This window comes from Aquarana catesbeiana, linkage group LG07, assembly GCF_042186555.1.
Source record: "Aquarana catesbeiana isolate 2022-GZ linkage group LG07, ASM4218655v1, whole genome shotgun sequence".
NCBI lineage: Eukaryota > Metazoa > Chordata > Amphibia > Anura > Ranidae > Aquarana > Aquarana catesbeiana.
Genome location: NC_133330.1, coordinates 21,370,661 through 21,388,827, shown reverse-complemented (window position 1 = coordinate 21,388,827; position 18,167 = coordinate 21,370,661). Strand labels below are relative to the sequence as shown.

Below are 18,167 nucleotides of genomic sequence, written 5' to 3'. Positions count from 1 at the left end.
AACATCGCATGATGGAATTTTTGTATATGAATATGAACCTTCCAAGGAGCTGATACCCACCTTCCCAACATGTCCGACAGGATGTCAAGAGCCTCCAGCTGCACAGCGGCGTCATCCCGTTTACCGATAGCTCCGGTCAGCTGACCCGTGATCTTGCGACACACGTTGGCAGCCAAAGTTGAGCCTGGACCAAAATTTAGGCATAATAATAAAAAAAGAAGCTTGCATATCATAGATGTGTGTATTGAAAAGCAATAGACAGCGCAAATCCAGAATCTTAAAAAGCGGAGTTCCACCCAAAAGTGGAAGCTCCGCTTATCCTCCCCCTCCGGTGCCACGTTTTGCACCTTTTGAGGGGTGAGAGCGGGTACCTGTTTTTGACAGGTACCTGTCCCCACTTCCGAGAGATCTTTCTGCGGTGAGATCACTCGGAAATTCGGCCCCCCTCCTCCTTCCCCCTGCCACCGGGCCATTCCGAAAACGCAGCGCACTTCGCGCATGTGCAGTAGGGAACCGGCTGTGAAGGCTTCACTGCCGGTTTCCCTTATGGGTAATGGCACCGGCAGCACCTGAGAAGCCGATGGAAACATCGGCTGCAGTGCCGACATCGCCGGATTCCAGGACAGGTAAGTGAGTATGTGTAGCTGCAGACTTTAAATTTTTTGCTGGCGGGGGGGGGGGGGCGGAACTCTGCTTTAAAGCAGAACCCCAGTCAAGAATAAATAAAAACAAATTGATGGTCCATTAAAGGATAAAATTAAAAAAAAAAAAAAAAAATTGCTGCAATACTCACCTTGAGTCAGGAGCTGTCCCCCGCATTACCTCTTTTCCACCACAAGATGTCCTTAGTCTTCCAGGTTCAATGACAGGCTAGCATCAAGCAACACACTTTCTCTGAGATCAGGCTGTCATGGACCCGCCCACAGCCTTTGGTCAGTGACGGTGAAGCAGCCCAATGATGAGCTCAAGCACAAGCAGCCAATCTGTTTATGTGCTGACGAGGAGCATGCTGATATGAGGGGACAGAGATCTTTCTGTCGCTCTGCTCTCTCCTTCTATCGGTATGCTTCTTGTCAGCACATGTACTGATTGGCTCCTTGTAAACATAAAACCGCCGCTCACCATAGCTGGTCCTAGTGTGGATGTATACATGTGAAAGCCTCAGTCAATTCCTCTCCTTGGGCCACGCCCCCTGACATATTTCGCTCCGCCCACCGGGGGGGGGGGCTTAATCATAGGTGATTGGCTCCTGTAATGCTTCTCCTGCTCACAGTTCAGCCCAATGCCACCAGAGCGCCACTCTATTCAAATTCTGCTGGGAAAACGACACTTCTAGGAGTGTCCATCTCCTGTGTCCCCCTCCGCAACACTGGGGGTTCCTACTGCCAACCTGCAGGTCACTACAGAATACAGAAGTGACATGGAAGGTGGGTGGTAGGAACCACTGAACCCTACGAGCAGTGGCGTCGCTAAGGGGTGGCTGTTTGGGCTATAGCCCCGAATCTGGGGCCCATAGCCCTGAGTCTCTGCAGGGGCTATTTGTAAACCTAGGAATGCCCCTGCCTACGTGGGACACCTTTCATGCATGCAACATTAGTCACAAATGTATGTTATGTGCTATGGGTATCTCCTAACCTCCGACTGTGGCAAACGTCACCATGCTGAACCCACGTGCCCCCTACCTGAGCTGGCGGCGGGAAGTACGGATATTACAGTCTTCAGGCCGATGCTGCAGATATCTCTGAGTTGCTCCTTATCCGATAGCATGTTGCTGCACAGAGTGTCTACAATGGCCTCCACCTGGTACTCCTTCACCTTCCCCACCAGAGGACCCAGGCTGTCAGAAGAGACAAAGGAATATCAACATGGCAGGGGTACAGCAATTCCCATCACTGGTGCAGAAAAGAATAGTCTACGTTTTAGGGTAGGAGAACATTCTTCATATTCATAGATCAATCACAGTAATAGAGATGCAAACTGTGGCCCAGGAGCTGGATGTGGCCCTTTGCTTGCCTTCCCTCTGGCCCTTGGTGCACTATTCCTCCCACTGATACCAATGATGGGGCACTATTCCTCCCACTGACACCAATGATGGGGCACTATTCCTCCCACTGACACCAATGATGGGGCACTATTCCTCCCACTGATACCTATGATGGGGCACTATTCCTCCCACTGATACCAATGATGGGACACTATTCCTCCCACTGATACCAATAATGGGGCACTATTCCTCCCACTGACACCAATGATGCAGCACTATTCCTCCCACTGATACCAATGATGGGGCACTATTCCTTCCACTGATACCAATACCAATTATGGTGCACTATTCCTTCCACTGATACAAATGATGGGGTACTATTCCTCCCACTGACCTCAATGATGGGGCACTATTCCTCCCACTAACACTAATGATAGGGTACTATTCCTCCCACTGATACCAATGATGGGGCACTATTCCTTCCACTGATACCAATGATGGGGTACTATTCCTCCCATTGACCTCAATGATGGGGCACTATTCCTCCCACTAACACCAATGATGGGGTACTATTCCTTCCACTGATACGAATGATGGGGCACTATTCCACCCACTGATACCAATGATGGGGCACTATTCCTCCCTCTGATACCAATGATGGGGCACTATTTCTCCTACTGATACCAATGATGGGGCACTATTCCTCCCACTGATACCAATGATGGGGCACTATTCCTCCCTCTGATACCAATGATGGGGCACTATTTCTCCCACTGATACCAATGATGGGGCACTATTCCTCCCACTGATACCAATCATGGGGCACTATTCCTCCCTCTGATACCAATGATGGGGCACTATTTCTCCCACTGATACCAATGATGGGGCACTATACCTCCCACTGACCTCAATGATGGGGCACTATTTCTCCCACTGATACCAATGATGGGGCACTATTCCTCCCACTGATACCAATGATGGGGCACTATGCCTCCCACTGACCTCAATGATGGTGCACTATTCCTCCCACTGACACCAATGATGGGGCACTATTTCTCCCAATGATACCAATGATGGGGCACTATTCTTCCCACTGACACTTCGATGAGGCACTGTTTCTCCCACTGACACCTCTCAGACGTAACTCTACCTACCCATTCCAGAAAACGGCTTTTGAACATACTTGCCTGCACTCCCCTGGTTCCCCAGGAACCATATCCATCATCTATTCTTCCTTAAATGCCATCGGCTACCCTACACCCCCCCCCCCCCATTACATGTCCAGATGAGGACAGGACTTAGCAGCCCCCATCGACCCTGGAGACTGGAGCTAAGCCTGGTCTATGGTAGCAAAACGTTCATTTAGTAATGTCACTTTGGAAGCACCATATAAGGTCCTCCTCCTCTGGTATTGGGTTCCAGCCCGATTAAGCGAACTCCAACCCGTCCTGTAGTGATAGATACTTTAGGGGTTGTGGTCAATGCAGGGAGGAGGTCCACGTTTGGTGGTCCTACCCACGTCTTGTGGGATTCTGGCTGAGGGTCTTCGGGGGCTACTGTTCACTTTGCTCCACGTACCCATTCGTAAAGACGCCAAGTCTGCTCTTATACAATGCCCAAGCTGGTGCCCTACCTGTTTATAGGTGCTAAACGCTCAAAATCCCAGGGCCCCTCTGTCTCGTTCACCGATGTGAGCAACATTTTGACCACCCTAATGGTTTATGAAAATACATCAATCATCCTACATGATTACCACTCTAAGTTCCTCAAAGTGTGGGTTCCGTGATGGTATTATGTTCTTCCTACTCTGCCCCCGACCAGCTTGGGTAATCTTTATTGACTATACCGGTTCTGGAGTCTATGTGTGAACTCTACCTTCCTCTCTCTCTCCTTTCCATCCCCTTCACCTTCCCTCCCCCCCCCTTTTTTCCCCTCATCTCTGGCCTGGCTAGTTTAAACACTTCCCGCCCCCCCAAAATGTACTGTGGACGGGCGGCTAATGTAGGCAAAGCGTTGTACCTGTGTGATTGTACACAACGGGAGCCTGTCAGCAAGTCCCAGCCAATAATTCATGGCCGGGGACCTGCTGATCGGTGGTGTGCAATCCCAGCCCAGAGCTCTGTGCTGACAATTAACACAGAGCTCTGTACAAAGAGAACGCTCTGATTATCATCTCTGCAAAGCAGAGATCCATAAGTAAAAGCAGCACACTTTACACATAATCCACATAGGCACACATTTAACCCCTTGATTACCTGAGATGCTAACCCCCTTCCCAGCCAGTGTCATTAGTACAGTGACAGTGTATAGTATTATCATTGTATTAACCACTTGCCGACCGCTGCGCGGCGATATACGTCGGCACTATGGCAGCGGTGAGCAAATGGGCGTACCTGTACGTCCCCTTTAATTGGCGGGGCTAGCAGGCGCGCGCCCGCCATGTACAGCGTGACCGTGCCCGCGGGGCCGGCAGACTCGATGTCCGCCGGTCTCCCGGCAATCGTGTCACGGAGCCGCAGAACAGGGAAGTGCCTATGTAAACAAGGCATTTCCCCGTTCTGCCTTGTGACATGACAGAGATCACTGCTCCCAGTCATCAGGAGCAGTGATCGCTGTCATGTGAGTTGAAGCCCATCCCCCCCCACAGTTAGAATCACTCCCTAGGACATACTTAACCCCTTCATCGCCCCCTATTGTTTAACCTTTTCCCTGCCAGTGCCATTTACACAGTAATCAGTGCATTTTTATAGCCCTGATCGCTGTATAAATGACAATGACAATGGTCCCAAAATGGTGTCAAAAGTGTCCGCAGTCACGATAAAAATCACAGATCGCCGCCATTACTAATAAAAAGAAAAAAAATTAATAATAAAAATGCTATAAAACTATCCCCTATTTTGTAGACGCCATAACTTTTGCTCAAACCAATCAATATACGCTTATTGCGATTTTTTTTTTACCAAAAATATGTAGAAGAATACATATTGGCCTAAACTGAGGAAAAAAATTGTTTTCTTATATATTTTTTGGGGATATTTATTATAGAAAAAAGTAAAAAATATTGCTTTTTTTTCAAAATTGTCGCTTATTTTTTTGTTTATAGCGCAAAAAATAAAAACCACAGTTAACCAAAGTTAAAACAACAACAAGGGCAGAAGATTTATTAGATGGAAAGATGAAAAAATGACTGAAGTTCTCGGTCCGACTGAGGCAACCTATCACATTTGGCTACCCGCTGGAGTGCGCATGCGCGACGCCGCCATATGCGTTCCAACCAGGGGCGTTGCTAGGTCTACAAAAGATCTGGGGCTAGAGCCCATAGCAGCGTAGTAAAGAAAGTCATACACTTGGGCGGGCATACACATGTATATACAGTAATATACGTGTGTGTATATATCCCAAGAGAGCCCCCCTTACATCAGAGTCCTCAGAGAGCCTCCCCCTTTCATCAGGGTACCCAGAGGGCCCCCCATTTACATCAGGGTCCCCAGAGAGCCTCCCCCTTAAATCTGGGTCCTTAGAGAGCCTCTGCCTTAAAATCAGGGTCCCCAGAGAGCCTCTCCCTTGCTTCAGGGTCCCCAGAGAGCCCCCCACTTACATCATGGTCCCCAGAGAGCCTCCCCTCCCCTTTGGGGACCCCTGCAGAGACTCGGGGCTATTGGCCCCAGATTCGGGGCTATAGCCCCAAAAGCCACCCCCTAGCAATGCCCCTGCTTCCAACACTTATAAAACTTTTGTCACTTTTAACACTTTTTTAAATGTTTTAAAAAATAAAAAGTGTTAAAAGTGTTTTTTGTCACTTTTAAAACGTAAAGTTTTAAAAGTGTTGGAACGCATATGGCGGCGGCGGCGGATGCGCACTCCAGCGGGTAGCCAAATGTGATGGGTCGCCATATGTGAGGAAACACCCCCTCCACTGGGTCTGACATGGGAGGAATAACCCCCTACCCATCAATATTTGTGAAGGTCAAAGCCTGACACCACCTAAAACCAAAAGACACATTTTCTTTGCATTTGCACTCATGGTTCCGTAGATTAATGACGATCGAATGTTTCAGGATCCCCACACCTCTCTCACCACTTTACTGCCAAGTTCTGCACCTCTCCATTCTTGTCCTCCAGCAGCTTCAGCAGCATCTTCACCACCTTCCTCTCGCTGTCTTCATCCAGCTTGATCGCGTCCTTCTGCAGCTCCATCATCAGGTCATTGGTGGCCATGAACCTTCCAGGAAATAGAAATAACGGGTCTGTTATTGGGCCCCCTCAATAGATCACTTTGTAGCTGATTTCTAACAACTGGAGAAAAGTAACCCTAAAGTCAAAAGTCGGGGACTTGCCCGCAGCGGCCAATCAGAACCCTCACTTGAAGTCCAATATCAGCCTAAACGTTTTTTAGTTTTCTGGATATAGAGGAGAAATTCTGAACTTTTGTCATGTTTCTAAACAAATTCTGCCACTGAAAAATAATTCACAGGCATTGTGCAAAAGAAGAATTCTAATACTACACTTCTTGGAAATGTTGAGTGCCTGGCCTCCCGCTGTGTTACTGCGATACCACTAGGTGGCGACCATGTACCTGCAGAGCTGTACTAACATGGTGATTGGTGGGGGGAACCACAAGGCACAGAGGGGAACGCACGCTGCACCTGGAAGTGTTTAGGATACTGAAGGTTCTTTGGCTGCTATAGAATGTCCCTGGCATAAGAAAGTAATAAAAACCCAACAGATATTCTAACCCGGGGGTCTCCAAACTACACCTGTCCCTCTACAAAATATTATCTGGCCGACTGGCCTGCAGCTAGGATCAGTGACCTGTCCCCTTCCTAATGCAGACTCTGATGGGGACACTGAAGTAAGGGGGAACCTGATAGGGACCCTCATGTAAGGGGGTCTCTAATGGGGATCCTGATGTAAGGGGAGCTCTGATTGGCAACCTAAAGTAAGGGGGGACTTTGATGGGGACCCTAAAGTAAGGTGGGGACCCTGATGTAAGGGTGGGACTCTGATATAAAGAGGAACTTTTATTGATGGGTACTCTGATAAAGGGGTGCCTCTGATAGGGACCTGAAGTAAGATGGGCACTCTGATGTAAGGGGGGACTCTGATGGGAACCCTGAAGTAAGGGGGGACTCTGATTGGGACCCTGATGTAAGGGGGGACTCTGATGTAAGGGGGGGGGCTCTGATGGAGACCCTAAAGTAAGGGGAGACACTGATGGGGACCCTGATTTAAGGGGTGCTCTGATGGGGACTCTGAACTGGGGGAAGACTGATGGAGACCCTGATGTAATGGGGGTCTCTGATGGGCACCCTGATGTATGGAGGGGGGTCTCTGATGGGGATCCTGATTTATGGAGGGCTCTGATGGGGACCCTAAAGTAAGGGGGACTCTGATGTAAAGGGGAACTCTGATTGGGATCCTGATTTAAGGGGGTCTCTGATGGGGACCCTGAAGTAAGATGGGAACACCGATGTAAGGGGGGACTCTGATTTAAGGGGGACTATGATTGGGACCCCGATGTAAGGGGGGTCTCTGATGGGGACCCTAATGTAAGGGAGGACACTGATGGGGACCCTGATTTAAGGGGGGATCTGATGGGGACTCTGATGGGGACCCTGATGTATGGGGGGGTCTCTAATGGGATGAACAGCAAATAAATGGAAAACAACTAATGCGCAAAACCCACACTGATAAATAAAACACAAGGAGCCGCCAACATAAAAGTGGTATACTCACATAACCCTAATGATAAAATAAAATATGTGGCGCTACCTCAATCTCAATAAAATCAAAAGAACAATGATACACTGCGCGTCCAATCAATTATGAATTTCTAGTAAAACCACCAGTGATATGAACAATGACTGTGAACCATATCACATAGATAAATTGCGTGTCCAATCAGTTGGCATACCCTCCCATCAAAAATAATAGATAATAATATGTAACAATGCTAAGTGCAATGCACCAACATGCGATGCAATTAACCAATGCAACTCCCAAAAAATAAATAATAACAAAGTGCAAAGTGCTAGCTATATGGATTAAAAAAAGAGCAATCAATGTGGACAATGTCACATAATGCCCCCCCCCTCCGGCCATCCCCGTCCCCTGGGACAGTGACGGCTGAACCCAGAAGACGGCCGAACCCGGAAGCCTTACTTTCATTTGCTGATCGTTTTATATTTCTATGTAAGTTACTACATCGTTTTCATTAAAATTATTTTAATCTACTACACTATGGAGCCCACTTTTTTTCCTTTCATTATACATAGTAGGTGAGGTTGAAAAAAGACACAAGTCCATCAAGTCCAACCTATGTGTGTGATTATGTGTCAGTATTACAAAATATTATGTATTAAAAAAATGTAAAAAAAAATTATATATCTGAGAAATACCGATGTGAGTGTGGGAGAGTGCCATTCCTTTCTATATCAACTTATACTCCCTCTGGGAGCTGGGACCTCGATTGGAAGCTGCCCCGGTCTGCACATCCCCATCCACCTGTGGATTCAAGCTTGATTCGGCTCATTGGGGGCCGCCACTGCAGGTGAGAGGCTGGAGGAAATGGTCACACCGCACATCGGAACAAAATTGGATGAATTAGACATCTGCCACTACTACACCTGCACTTCTTCTCACTCTAATGCCCCGTACACACGGTCGGATTTTCCGACGGAAAATGTGTGATAGGACCTTGTTGTCGGAAATTCCGACCGTGTGTGGGCTCCATCGGACATTTTCCATCGGATTTTCCGACACACAAAGTTTGAGAGCAGGCTATAAGGCTATAAAATTTTCCGACAACAAAATCCGTTGTCGGAAATTCCGATCGTGTGTACACAAATCCGACGGACAAAGTGCCACGCATGCTCAGAATAAATAAAGAGATGAAAGCTATTGGCCACTGCCCCGTTTATAGTCCCGACGTACGTGTTTTACGTCACCGCGTTCAGAACGATCGGATTTTCCGACAACTTTGTGTGACCGTGTGTATGCAAGACAAGTTTGAGCCAACATCCGTCGGAAAAAATCCTAGGATTTTGTTGTCGGAATGTCCGATCAATGTCCGATCGTGTGTACGGGGCATTAGAAGGATTGTTTGCTGTTCATATTGGAACGGAAGTCGCATTGAAAATTGCATTGCATGTTTTTGGACTGCACTATTTTTACTTTTGTTTGCTACCAGCCCCTAGGTCAGTGATGGTGAACCTTGGCCCCCCCAGATGTTTTGGAACTACATTTCCCATGATGCTCAACTACACTGCAGTGTGCATGAGCATCACGGGAAATGTAGTTCCAAAACATCTGGGGTGCCACAGTTCGCCTTCACTGCCCTAGGGGATTGGACACCTATTATATCACATGTTTATACTGACATTGTATATTTTATTTGTTTATTTATTTTTTATCATCCATTTAATTAGCACATTGCACTTTGTATATTTATTTCTGGGAGTCGCATTGGTTAATTGCATTGTATGTTGATGTAGTGCACTTAATATTTTTTACACATTATAATTATTTATATCTATTATTAGGATATGTTAACTGATTGGATACGTATTTTATTTATGGGATATTGTTCACATTTATTGTTTACATCACTGGTGGCTATGCTAGAAGTTTATATTTGATTGGACACGCAGTTTATTATGTGACATTGTCCACATTGATTGCTCTGTTTTAATCCATATAGCTAGCACTTTGCACTTTGCTATTATTTCTTTTTGGGAGTTGCATTGGTTAATTGCATCGCATGTTGGTGCATTGCACTTAGCATTGTTACATATTATTATCTATTATTTTTGATGGGAGGGCATGCCAACTGATTGGACACGCAATTTATCTATGTGATATGGTTCACAGTCATTGTTCATATCACTGGTGGTTTTACTAGAAGTTCATAATTGATTGGACACGCAGTGTATCATTGTTCTTTTGATTTTATTGAGATTGAGGTAGCGCCACACATTTTGTTTTATTCTAAAATGAACAGCATTTTGCTTGCACGTGATTGGATGATGGGAGTCAGCAGAGCTTCTGCTCATTTGCTAAGCTTTGGAGGAACTGCACTTTAAAAAAGCGCACGGTCTATTTGCCTTTAGTAAATAAACAACTGTGACTTTTATCTGATGCAGCATCCGGAGCTGTTCATTCGATGTGACTTATGTAATTATATCCCAGAGGATTTGCTCTGGGAAATCATCCAACAGTCCGGGCAGAGCAGCTGCGAGTAATTATAGAGTGACAGCACAACATACATACCAGCCATGCCGATAAAGAGGCCTATTGATCGATGTTCTCACCGAAGATTTACACATTATTCCACCAATGCAAAGCATTGATAAATAGACTCTACATAGGCTACATTTGCTATTTATAAATGTGAAAATGATCAACGTAAAGCTGAACTCCGGGATATTGTCTGCATACATTTATTCTTTTACAATCACCCTGCACTTTGTGTATTTCTTCCAGATCTGTGCAGTAATTCAATGTGAGACTTCCTGTAATAAAGACCGCTCACTGCTGCTCTCTCTCCTTCTGCAGGGGGACTGGTCTTGTCAACGCCCCCTCCTGTAGTTTTCTGTAGTAGGTGGGGTCTGATGGCCCCTCCCAGTGCTCTGCTGCTCTCTCTCCTTCTGCAGGGGCACTAGTCTTGTCTCCGCCTCCTCCTGTAGTTTTCTGTAGTGGGTGGGATCTGATGGCCCCTCCCAGTGCTCTGCTGCTCTCTCTCCTTCTGCAGGGGCACTAGTCTTGTCTCCGCCTCCTCCTGTAGTTTTCTGTAGTGGGTGGGGTCTGATGGCCCCTCCCAGTGCTCTGCTGCTCTCTCTCCTTCTGCAGGGGCACTAGTCTTGTCTCCGCCTCCTCCTGTAGTTTTCTGTAGTGGGTGGGATCTGATGGCCCCTCCCAGTGCTCTGCTGCTCTCTCTCCTTCTGCAGGGGCACTAGTCTTGTCCCTGCCTCCTCCTGTAGTTTTCTGTAGTGGGTGGGGTCTGCCGGGCCCCACCCAGTACTCTGCTCTCTCTCCTTATGCAGGAGGACTGGTCTTGTCTACGCCCCCTCCTGTAGTTTTCTGTAGTGGGCGGGGTCTGCTGAGCCCCTCCCAGTGCTCTATTCTCTCTCCTTGTTTAGGGGGACTGGTCTTGTCTCCGCCCCCTCCTGTAGTTTTCTGTAGTGAGTGGGGTCTGCCGAGCCCCTCCCAGTATTCTGCTCTCTCTCTCTCTCCTTGTGCTGGAGGACTGGTCTTGTCTCCGCCCCCTCCTGTAGGTTTTTTTTTTTTAGTGGGTGGAGCTTGCTGGGTCCCTCCCACAGCTCTGCTCTCTGCACAGGCTATGTACAGCACAGTGATGATGTCACTGCTACATTTACAAAGTAATATCTGGGTTTGCAGATAAATTTGATGCACACAAAGTGGATTTGTATCCTTTGTGGCTATTGAGGAATATATTTAGAAGAAAGTTTTTCTGCAGAGTTCAGCTTTAAAGCTAAGATCTGGGCACAGCTCTGTCTGGCTAATGTAGAATAAAACTTGAATGTCTCTCCTCTATAGAATGCTGAAGTTTAATCTGCTTATATTTGGACCTCTGTGCCCCCCCCCCCCCCCAACATGCCAAGGGCATTGTTTTAAACACAATGATGTCATCACTGGGTCTCTGTGCTCCTCTATGCAATGCAGGCAGATCAAGGCTGGTGGGAGGAACTTCCTGAAATACATCACAGCACCCTTCATCAGTTCTCTCAAGAAGCCTCAGTGGGCGGGCTCTTAGGAGGAGTTATGTAAATATGACGGGTAGATGTCAGTGTGGAGGAGTGGGCGTTCCTAAGCAGGCTGCCTTTGCATATGTACCGCCCACATGTGATGCTGAGCCTCCATGATTGAAAGAGTGTTGGGGTTCAGGGGAGGGAAGGGTAAAGTTAGGATTAAGGGCCGGGGGTTCAGGAGGACCCATATTTTTGGTTTCCAGCACCAAACACCCCCCACCCCACCATGCAAAGAATAACATGGCGCTGGCTTTCTGGCACCAAAAATCAGCATAACGCATCCAAACTCATGCAAACATTTTTTTAATTTTGTTTTTGGATCGTATTAAAAGCCTCTGTCAGGACAGGAAGTGATTGGAAATCCCTCCCACGGGGACACCGACAACAGCAAAAACACATTTTGAATAAAGCAGAGGAAGGGTTGACAATGTTTTTTTAATTGTTGTCTGTGCCTTCTTATCACAATCACAACGCTCCCTACACTTCTTGTACATGTGTCACAAAGACAGGAAGTAAGAAAAGATCTTCCTAATGGGGCCACAGCACAGCATAACAAACCCAAACTTCAGCAAAAACTTTTTATTTTGTTTTTGGATAGTGTTAAAACCTCTGTCATATTTTATTGCTGTGTGTCTCCCCAAAGGGTGATATTCCCCACTTCCCTGTCAGAGCAGGAAGTGATGTGAAATCCCTCCCACGGGGACACCGACAACAGCAAAAACACATTTTCAATAGTGCAGAGGAAGGGTCGGCAATGTTTTAATTGCTGTCTGTGCCTCCCGGTCTCGGTGACAACTTCTTGTAAGGGTGTCACAAGGACAGGAAGTAAGGGGAGATCTCCTTTATGGGGTCAGCAATGCGAAAGTGTTCCTCCATTCCTTAGCGGCATAGGTTGCAGATTCTGCCCTTTTTTTTGTGCCCCTCTTCTGCTGAGGTGCCTAAGGCGAAAGCCTCTTCTGCCTACCCCTTGGCCCGGCCCTGATTGGATAGTGTTAAAACCTCTGTCAAATTTTTTTCGCTGTGTGTCTCCCCAAATGAGGATATTTCTCACCTCCTGTCAGAACAGGAAGTGATGTGAAATCCCTCCCACGGGGACACCCACAACAGCAAAAACACATTTTCAATAGTGCAGAGGAAGGGTTGGCAATGTTTTAATTGCTGTCTGTGCCTCCCGGTCTCGGTGACAACTCCTTGTAAGGGTGTCACAAGGACAGGAAGTAAGGGGAGATCTCCTTTATGGGGTCACCAATGCCAAAGTGTTCCTCCATTCCTTAGCAGCATAGGTTGCAGATCCTGCCCTTTTTTTTGTGCCCCTCTTCTGCTGAGGTGCCCAAGGTGAAAGCCTCTTCTGCCTACCCCTTGGCCCTGAAAAAAAAAACTGAAAAAATGGACTGAAAAAAAAAAATCTGATGTATTGGGCAGCCGTAAGGTTGTGCCGTAATTTTTGGTTCCCCATAGCAAATAAGCTCGACTGTTCTTCAACTTTTATTTGTAACCAGAAATATGAAACTGTACGGCTTGCAATGGACTTCAGAACCGTTCTGTCTGCCTCCCACCGGTCCACACGTCGGCCCCCACGCCAGTCCACACTTCAGGCCCCCTACGCCAGTCCATACGTCGGCCCCCACTTCAGTCCACATGTCGGGCCCTACGCCGGTCCACATGTCGGCCCCTACGCCGGTCCACATGTCGGCCCCCACGCTAGTCTACACGTCGGCCCCCACGCCAGTCCACATGTCGGCCCCTATGCCAGTCCATACGTCGGCCCCCACACCAGTCCATACACCGGCCCCCACGCCGGTCCACACGTCGGCCCCCACGCCAGTCAACACGTCGGCCCTCACGCCAGTCCACACGTCGGCCCCTATGCCAGTCCACACGTCGGCCCCTATGCCAGTCCATACGTCGGCCCCCACACCAGTCCATACACCGGCCCCCACGCCAGTCCACACGTCGGCCCCCACGCCAGTCCACACGTCGGCCCCCATGCCAGTCCACATGTCGGCTCCCACACCAGTCCACACGTCGACCCCCACTACAGCGTCTCACCTGAAGTCCTTGTCGCTGGACGTCATTTTCTCCAGCAGGCTGGAGATGTGATAGGAGACGTTGCTCATGGTGATGACGGTGAAGCCGGCACCCCAGACAGGCTCAGACAGGGACGCACGCTGCTGGTGACCCCCAAGCCTGGGTCGATATGGCGGTGGCAGTGACACGCCTTGGGGGGGGGGGAGGGGGAGGTGGGGGTGGAGGGGGCTATCGTTTGCTGTCCCCGCTTTAGAACTCACTGGAAAACCTGACACGCTGTGGATATAAATAGACGGGTGAGCGTCCCAGGAAAGACCTCTGCTGGTGGCTCTCCTGTAATACAGCGTCTGCCCGGCGTCCCCAGGGGGCCACCAGTAAGGGGCCAACTCAGAGTCCCGGCATCAATTTTTTTTTTTTTACCTATTTTTTAAAGCAGAACTCAATTTTGTTTTTTTTGCTTTTCTGCTTTTGGGTTTAACCTCCAGCTATCTGCCATAACCCTGGTATTTTTTTTTTCAGTCAGGCGACCGGCTTTCAGATAAAAGGGGTCCCAGCGGCAGATTCGCCACGAGATCACATTTCTAGACGGCGGGAGAGGTCCTCCCCCCCCCTCTCCCGCCGCTTCACCGGTCAATTCCGAGCTTAGCTCAGAACCGATCTGATGCGGCAGGAAGCCGAGTGAGGGCAAGATAGCCCCACCTGGCTCTATGCTCTTGGAGGACCGGAGCGTCTCCGACGTCCCTTCCGATCCTCGGACAGATTGACAGGATTTTTTTTTTTTTCTTAAAGAGGAACTGCAGTCTGCTCACATAATCTGTAATAAAAACATCTTTGCCATTCTGAAGCTTCCCTCCAACCACTGTGCATATTATTTTATATATACTGTGATTCTGTACTTGACAAATATGCTGCAGAAATCTCCCTCCAATGAGTCTGGCTGCAGCCATTTTAACTGTGGTCAGCTGAAGCTGCTGCCTGTTCACTTCCTGGATTTACACAGACACACAGAGGCACACCTCCAGCTCTCATTGGCCCTCTTATGACTCATCCCCCCTCCATTCCTTGCAAGCTCTCAGGAGAGAGAGAGAGAGCTGTGTATGACATCATAAGCCTAGGCTAATGACCAGACAAGAAACAGGAAGTGGGCTGTATAAGGGATTTACTGGCAGAAAAAAAATTGTTTTACTATCCAAAATTAAAACAACAACAAGAGCAGAAGATTTAATAGATGGAAAGATGAAAAAATGACTGAAGTTCCACTTTAAAGTCAAAATGACATATAGATATATATATATATATATATATAATTTTTTTTTTTTTTTAAGAGGGGATGTAATGGGGACTGTGAGGTGGGTTAATTCATTGGAGAGGGATAATGGGGGCTGTGGGGGGTCATACTATTTCCAGGGGTGGGGGTTATACCATTTCAAGTAGTCGGGGTAATAGGGGGGCTGTGAGGGGGGGTTATACCAATAAAGCGGGGTAACGGGGGGGGGGGCTGTGAGGAGGGATATACCATTGGTGGGGGTAATCCAATGGAGAGGGATTGTGGGGGGTGTCATACTATTTCCAGGGGTGGGGGTTATACCATTTTAAGTAGTGGGGGTAATGGGGGGGCTGTGAGGCGGGATATACCATTGGTGGGGTAATCCAATGGAGAGGGATAATGGGGGCTGTGTGTGTGGGGGGGTTACTATTTCTAGTTGTGGGGGAAATAGGGGGTTATACCATTGGAGAGGGGGTAATCGGGGCTGTGAGGGGGGTCATACCATTTCAAGTGGTGGGAGTAATAGGGGGCTGTTCATAGGTGTGCACCCCAAAACGCAAACACACGTGTGTGTATATATATATATATATATATATATATATATATATATATATATATATATATATATATATATATATAATATATACACAGACAGACACACACACTCTAAATATATGTAAACATTTTAAAATGTAGTAGGGTAATGGATGGTGTCACTAGGGCAGAGGTTGGTGTCAGTAGTTTTTTTTAATTTTTATTATTTTATTTTTGTATTATTTTTTACAATTTTATTTATGTTTTTTACAATTTTTTAGAAGCTTTGGTGAAATATCAGCAGGGGGAATCTGCGCTGCACAGGGTGATTAGGGTGTGCCCAGGCACACCCGGCACACCCCCTGCGCACGCCTATGGGGCTGTTATACCATTGGAGAGGGTAATGGGGGCGGTGAGGAGGAACATACCATTGGAGGTAGACTGTGAGGTGGGTTAATCCATTGGAGGGGGATAGTGGGGGGGTTATGCCATTTTAAAGTGGTGTTCCAGCCAAAATTATACTTTTTAGATAAAAATACCCCTATAATACACAAGCTTAATGTATTCTAGTAAAGTTAGTCTGTAAACTAAGGTCTGTTTTGTTAGTTTATAGCAGTAGTTAGTTATTTTATAAACTTACAGCAGGCCGTGGCCATCTTAAGTCTGGGCATCTGAAGCCAGACTGTATTTCTTCCTGGATCTCAACCTTGCAGATCTTGCACATGCTCAGTGCAGCACAAGCAGTGTAATAGGTTTCAGGTCAGGTTTCCATAGCAATGGCAGTTTCAGAGGAAGCTGCCACCCCTTCCCAGAAGGCATTGCAAACAGGAAATGATGCGATGGGCCGCGGCCAGGGAGGAGGAAGTGAAAAATGAATGCAGCAGATATACAGTAAGTGCTGAGAAAAAAAATTTAAAAATATCCAATTCGTTTACAGTGCACAGTTTAGTGAGGGATGCTGAAGAGTTGTAAAAGTGGGTGGAACTCCACTTTAAGCGGTGGGGGTATTAGGGGGCTATACCATTGGAGGGGGATAGTGGGGGGGGTTATGCCATTTTAAGCGGTGGGGGTATTAGGGGGCTATACCATTGGAGGGGTAGTGGGGGCTGTAAGAAGGGATATACCATTGGATAGGGTAGTAATGGGGGCTGTGAGGTGGGTTAATCCATGGGGGGGGGGGGGGTTTAACCATCGGAGGGGGGTAATGGGGGGCTGTGATGAGAGTTACACCATTGAAAGGGGGTGAATGGGGCTATTATATCAAAGGAGAGAAGATGTGATGTCTATGAAGAGATCTGTTTCTCTGTTTATAGATCGGTGTGTCAGTATAAGCAGTCCGGCTGTGCGCTGAGGTCAGGGGCGGAACCATTCTCTCCAGACACTGGTCCCGTCCGGAACGGAAGCGGCGCTGCTCCTCCTCACCGGAAGTGTCGCTAAGCGGAGCCTGAAGCCGGGAGTTGCCACGTCTGAGAAGAGGAGAGCCGCCAGCATGGTGAGTCCACCGACCGGTCACTTACCTACCGACCCCCCCCCCCCCCACCCACCTGTTCTCCTGGAGGTGGTGATTGCTTGGATCTCTCTGGCACATTATGGCTTCTTTCTGTGATTTGTTTTGTAAGGTTTCTTGACTTTTGCCACCAATCAGATTCCAGCTCTCCTCTCCAACCCTGGTCTGTACAGATGACAGGCGGAAGGTGATTGGTTGCCATGGCTCTGGGGTCCTGAATGTGGGTCTGGGCACTTCCACACCTCGCAGGGTCCTCTGAGCTGTGTTGGCGGTGACACCGACGTGGCCCTGAGATCTGTGGACAGGTAGCGGTGTCCCCTGTAAGTCTTTAGTATACGGACCCCTTTTTATCTGTCGGGGTTCCCAGCACCGAGTCACAGGGGCCCCCCACAAGGACCTATCACCGGCTCGGCACGGGGAAGTGACCCAGTAAACATATTTCCCAGGATTCCATCAACCCCCTTCCTGTCCCCTCGCTGGGGCCCTTTAACTGGGGGGGGGGGGGGTAGAATGGACTTGTTGACTTCCGGGGTAAGAACTGTGAGGGCCTAAACAGACTCTTTGAGGGAACCGGGGGGGGGGGGGGGGGGGGACACAGGACCGCTCTGAATTTCTGGCAGGATCCACAGCTGCTATTTGCACATATTGTACAGAAGTAATCCTATCAGACTCCCACTCACCAAACTTTCCTCTAACTTTTTTTTATTTCTCACCTCTTCCTCTGCCCCATCCTCCTCCTCTACACACCAAAGTATAAAGGATGAGGGCGCCACAAGTGTAGAACAAATCCAGGAAAATTTGTATTAACTTAGAAACCTTGTATTTCAGGGCTCAAAACTTTACGTCACAAGTTTGGAAGGTTATTCCGGGATGACAGCTGCAGTATTCAACCCGTTTCTTTTTTTTTCTTTTCAATGGTTGATGCTCTACAAACAGGGATAAGCAATTAGCGGACCTCCAGCTGTTGCAGAACTACAAGTCCCATGAGGCATAGCAAGACTCTGACAGCCAACAAGCATGACACCCAGAGGCAGAGGCATGATGGGACTTGTAGTTTTGCAACAGCTGGAGGGGCCGCTA

At 48.0% G+C, this 18,167-nt stretch overlaps 2 protein-coding genes across 3 annotated transcripts in view; one reads left to right on the top strand and one right to left on the bottom strand.

Moving 5' to 3' along the window:
- Positions 1-13,979, bottom strand: part of LOC141102763 (cullin-associated NEDD8-dissociated protein 1-like) — a 39,447-nt gene extending 25,468 nt beyond the window's left edge. The window contains exons 1-4 of one of the 2 annotated variants that reach the window (XM_073591744.1): positions 13,801-13,979; positions 6,063-6,206; positions 1,683-1,837; positions 61-184 (exon numbers count right to left, since the gene is read on the bottom strand). In XM_073591744.1, coding sequence (XP_073447845.1) covers positions 61-184; positions 1,683-1,837; positions 6,063-6,206; positions 13,801-13,868 — 491 coding nt within the window. In that variant the 5' untranslated portion in view covers positions 13,869-13,979. Of the gene's footprint in view, positions 1-60; positions 185-1,682; positions 1,838-6,053; positions 6,207-13,800 lie in introns of those variants that run through there. The other variant, XM_073591745.1, reaches the window with a different exon arrangement.
- Positions 13,980-16,917: 2,938 nt separating this feature from the next.
- Positions 16,918-18,167, top strand: part of SEC13 (SEC13 homolog, nuclear pore and COPII coat complex component) — an 18,653-nt gene continuing 17,403 nt past the window's right edge. Inside the window, exon 1 of the mRNA XM_073591743.1 lies at positions 16,918-17,072. Coding sequence (XP_073447844.1) covers positions 17,070-17,072 — 3 coding nt within the window. The 5' untranslated portion in view covers positions 16,918-17,069. The remainder of the gene's footprint in view (positions 17,073-18,167) is intronic.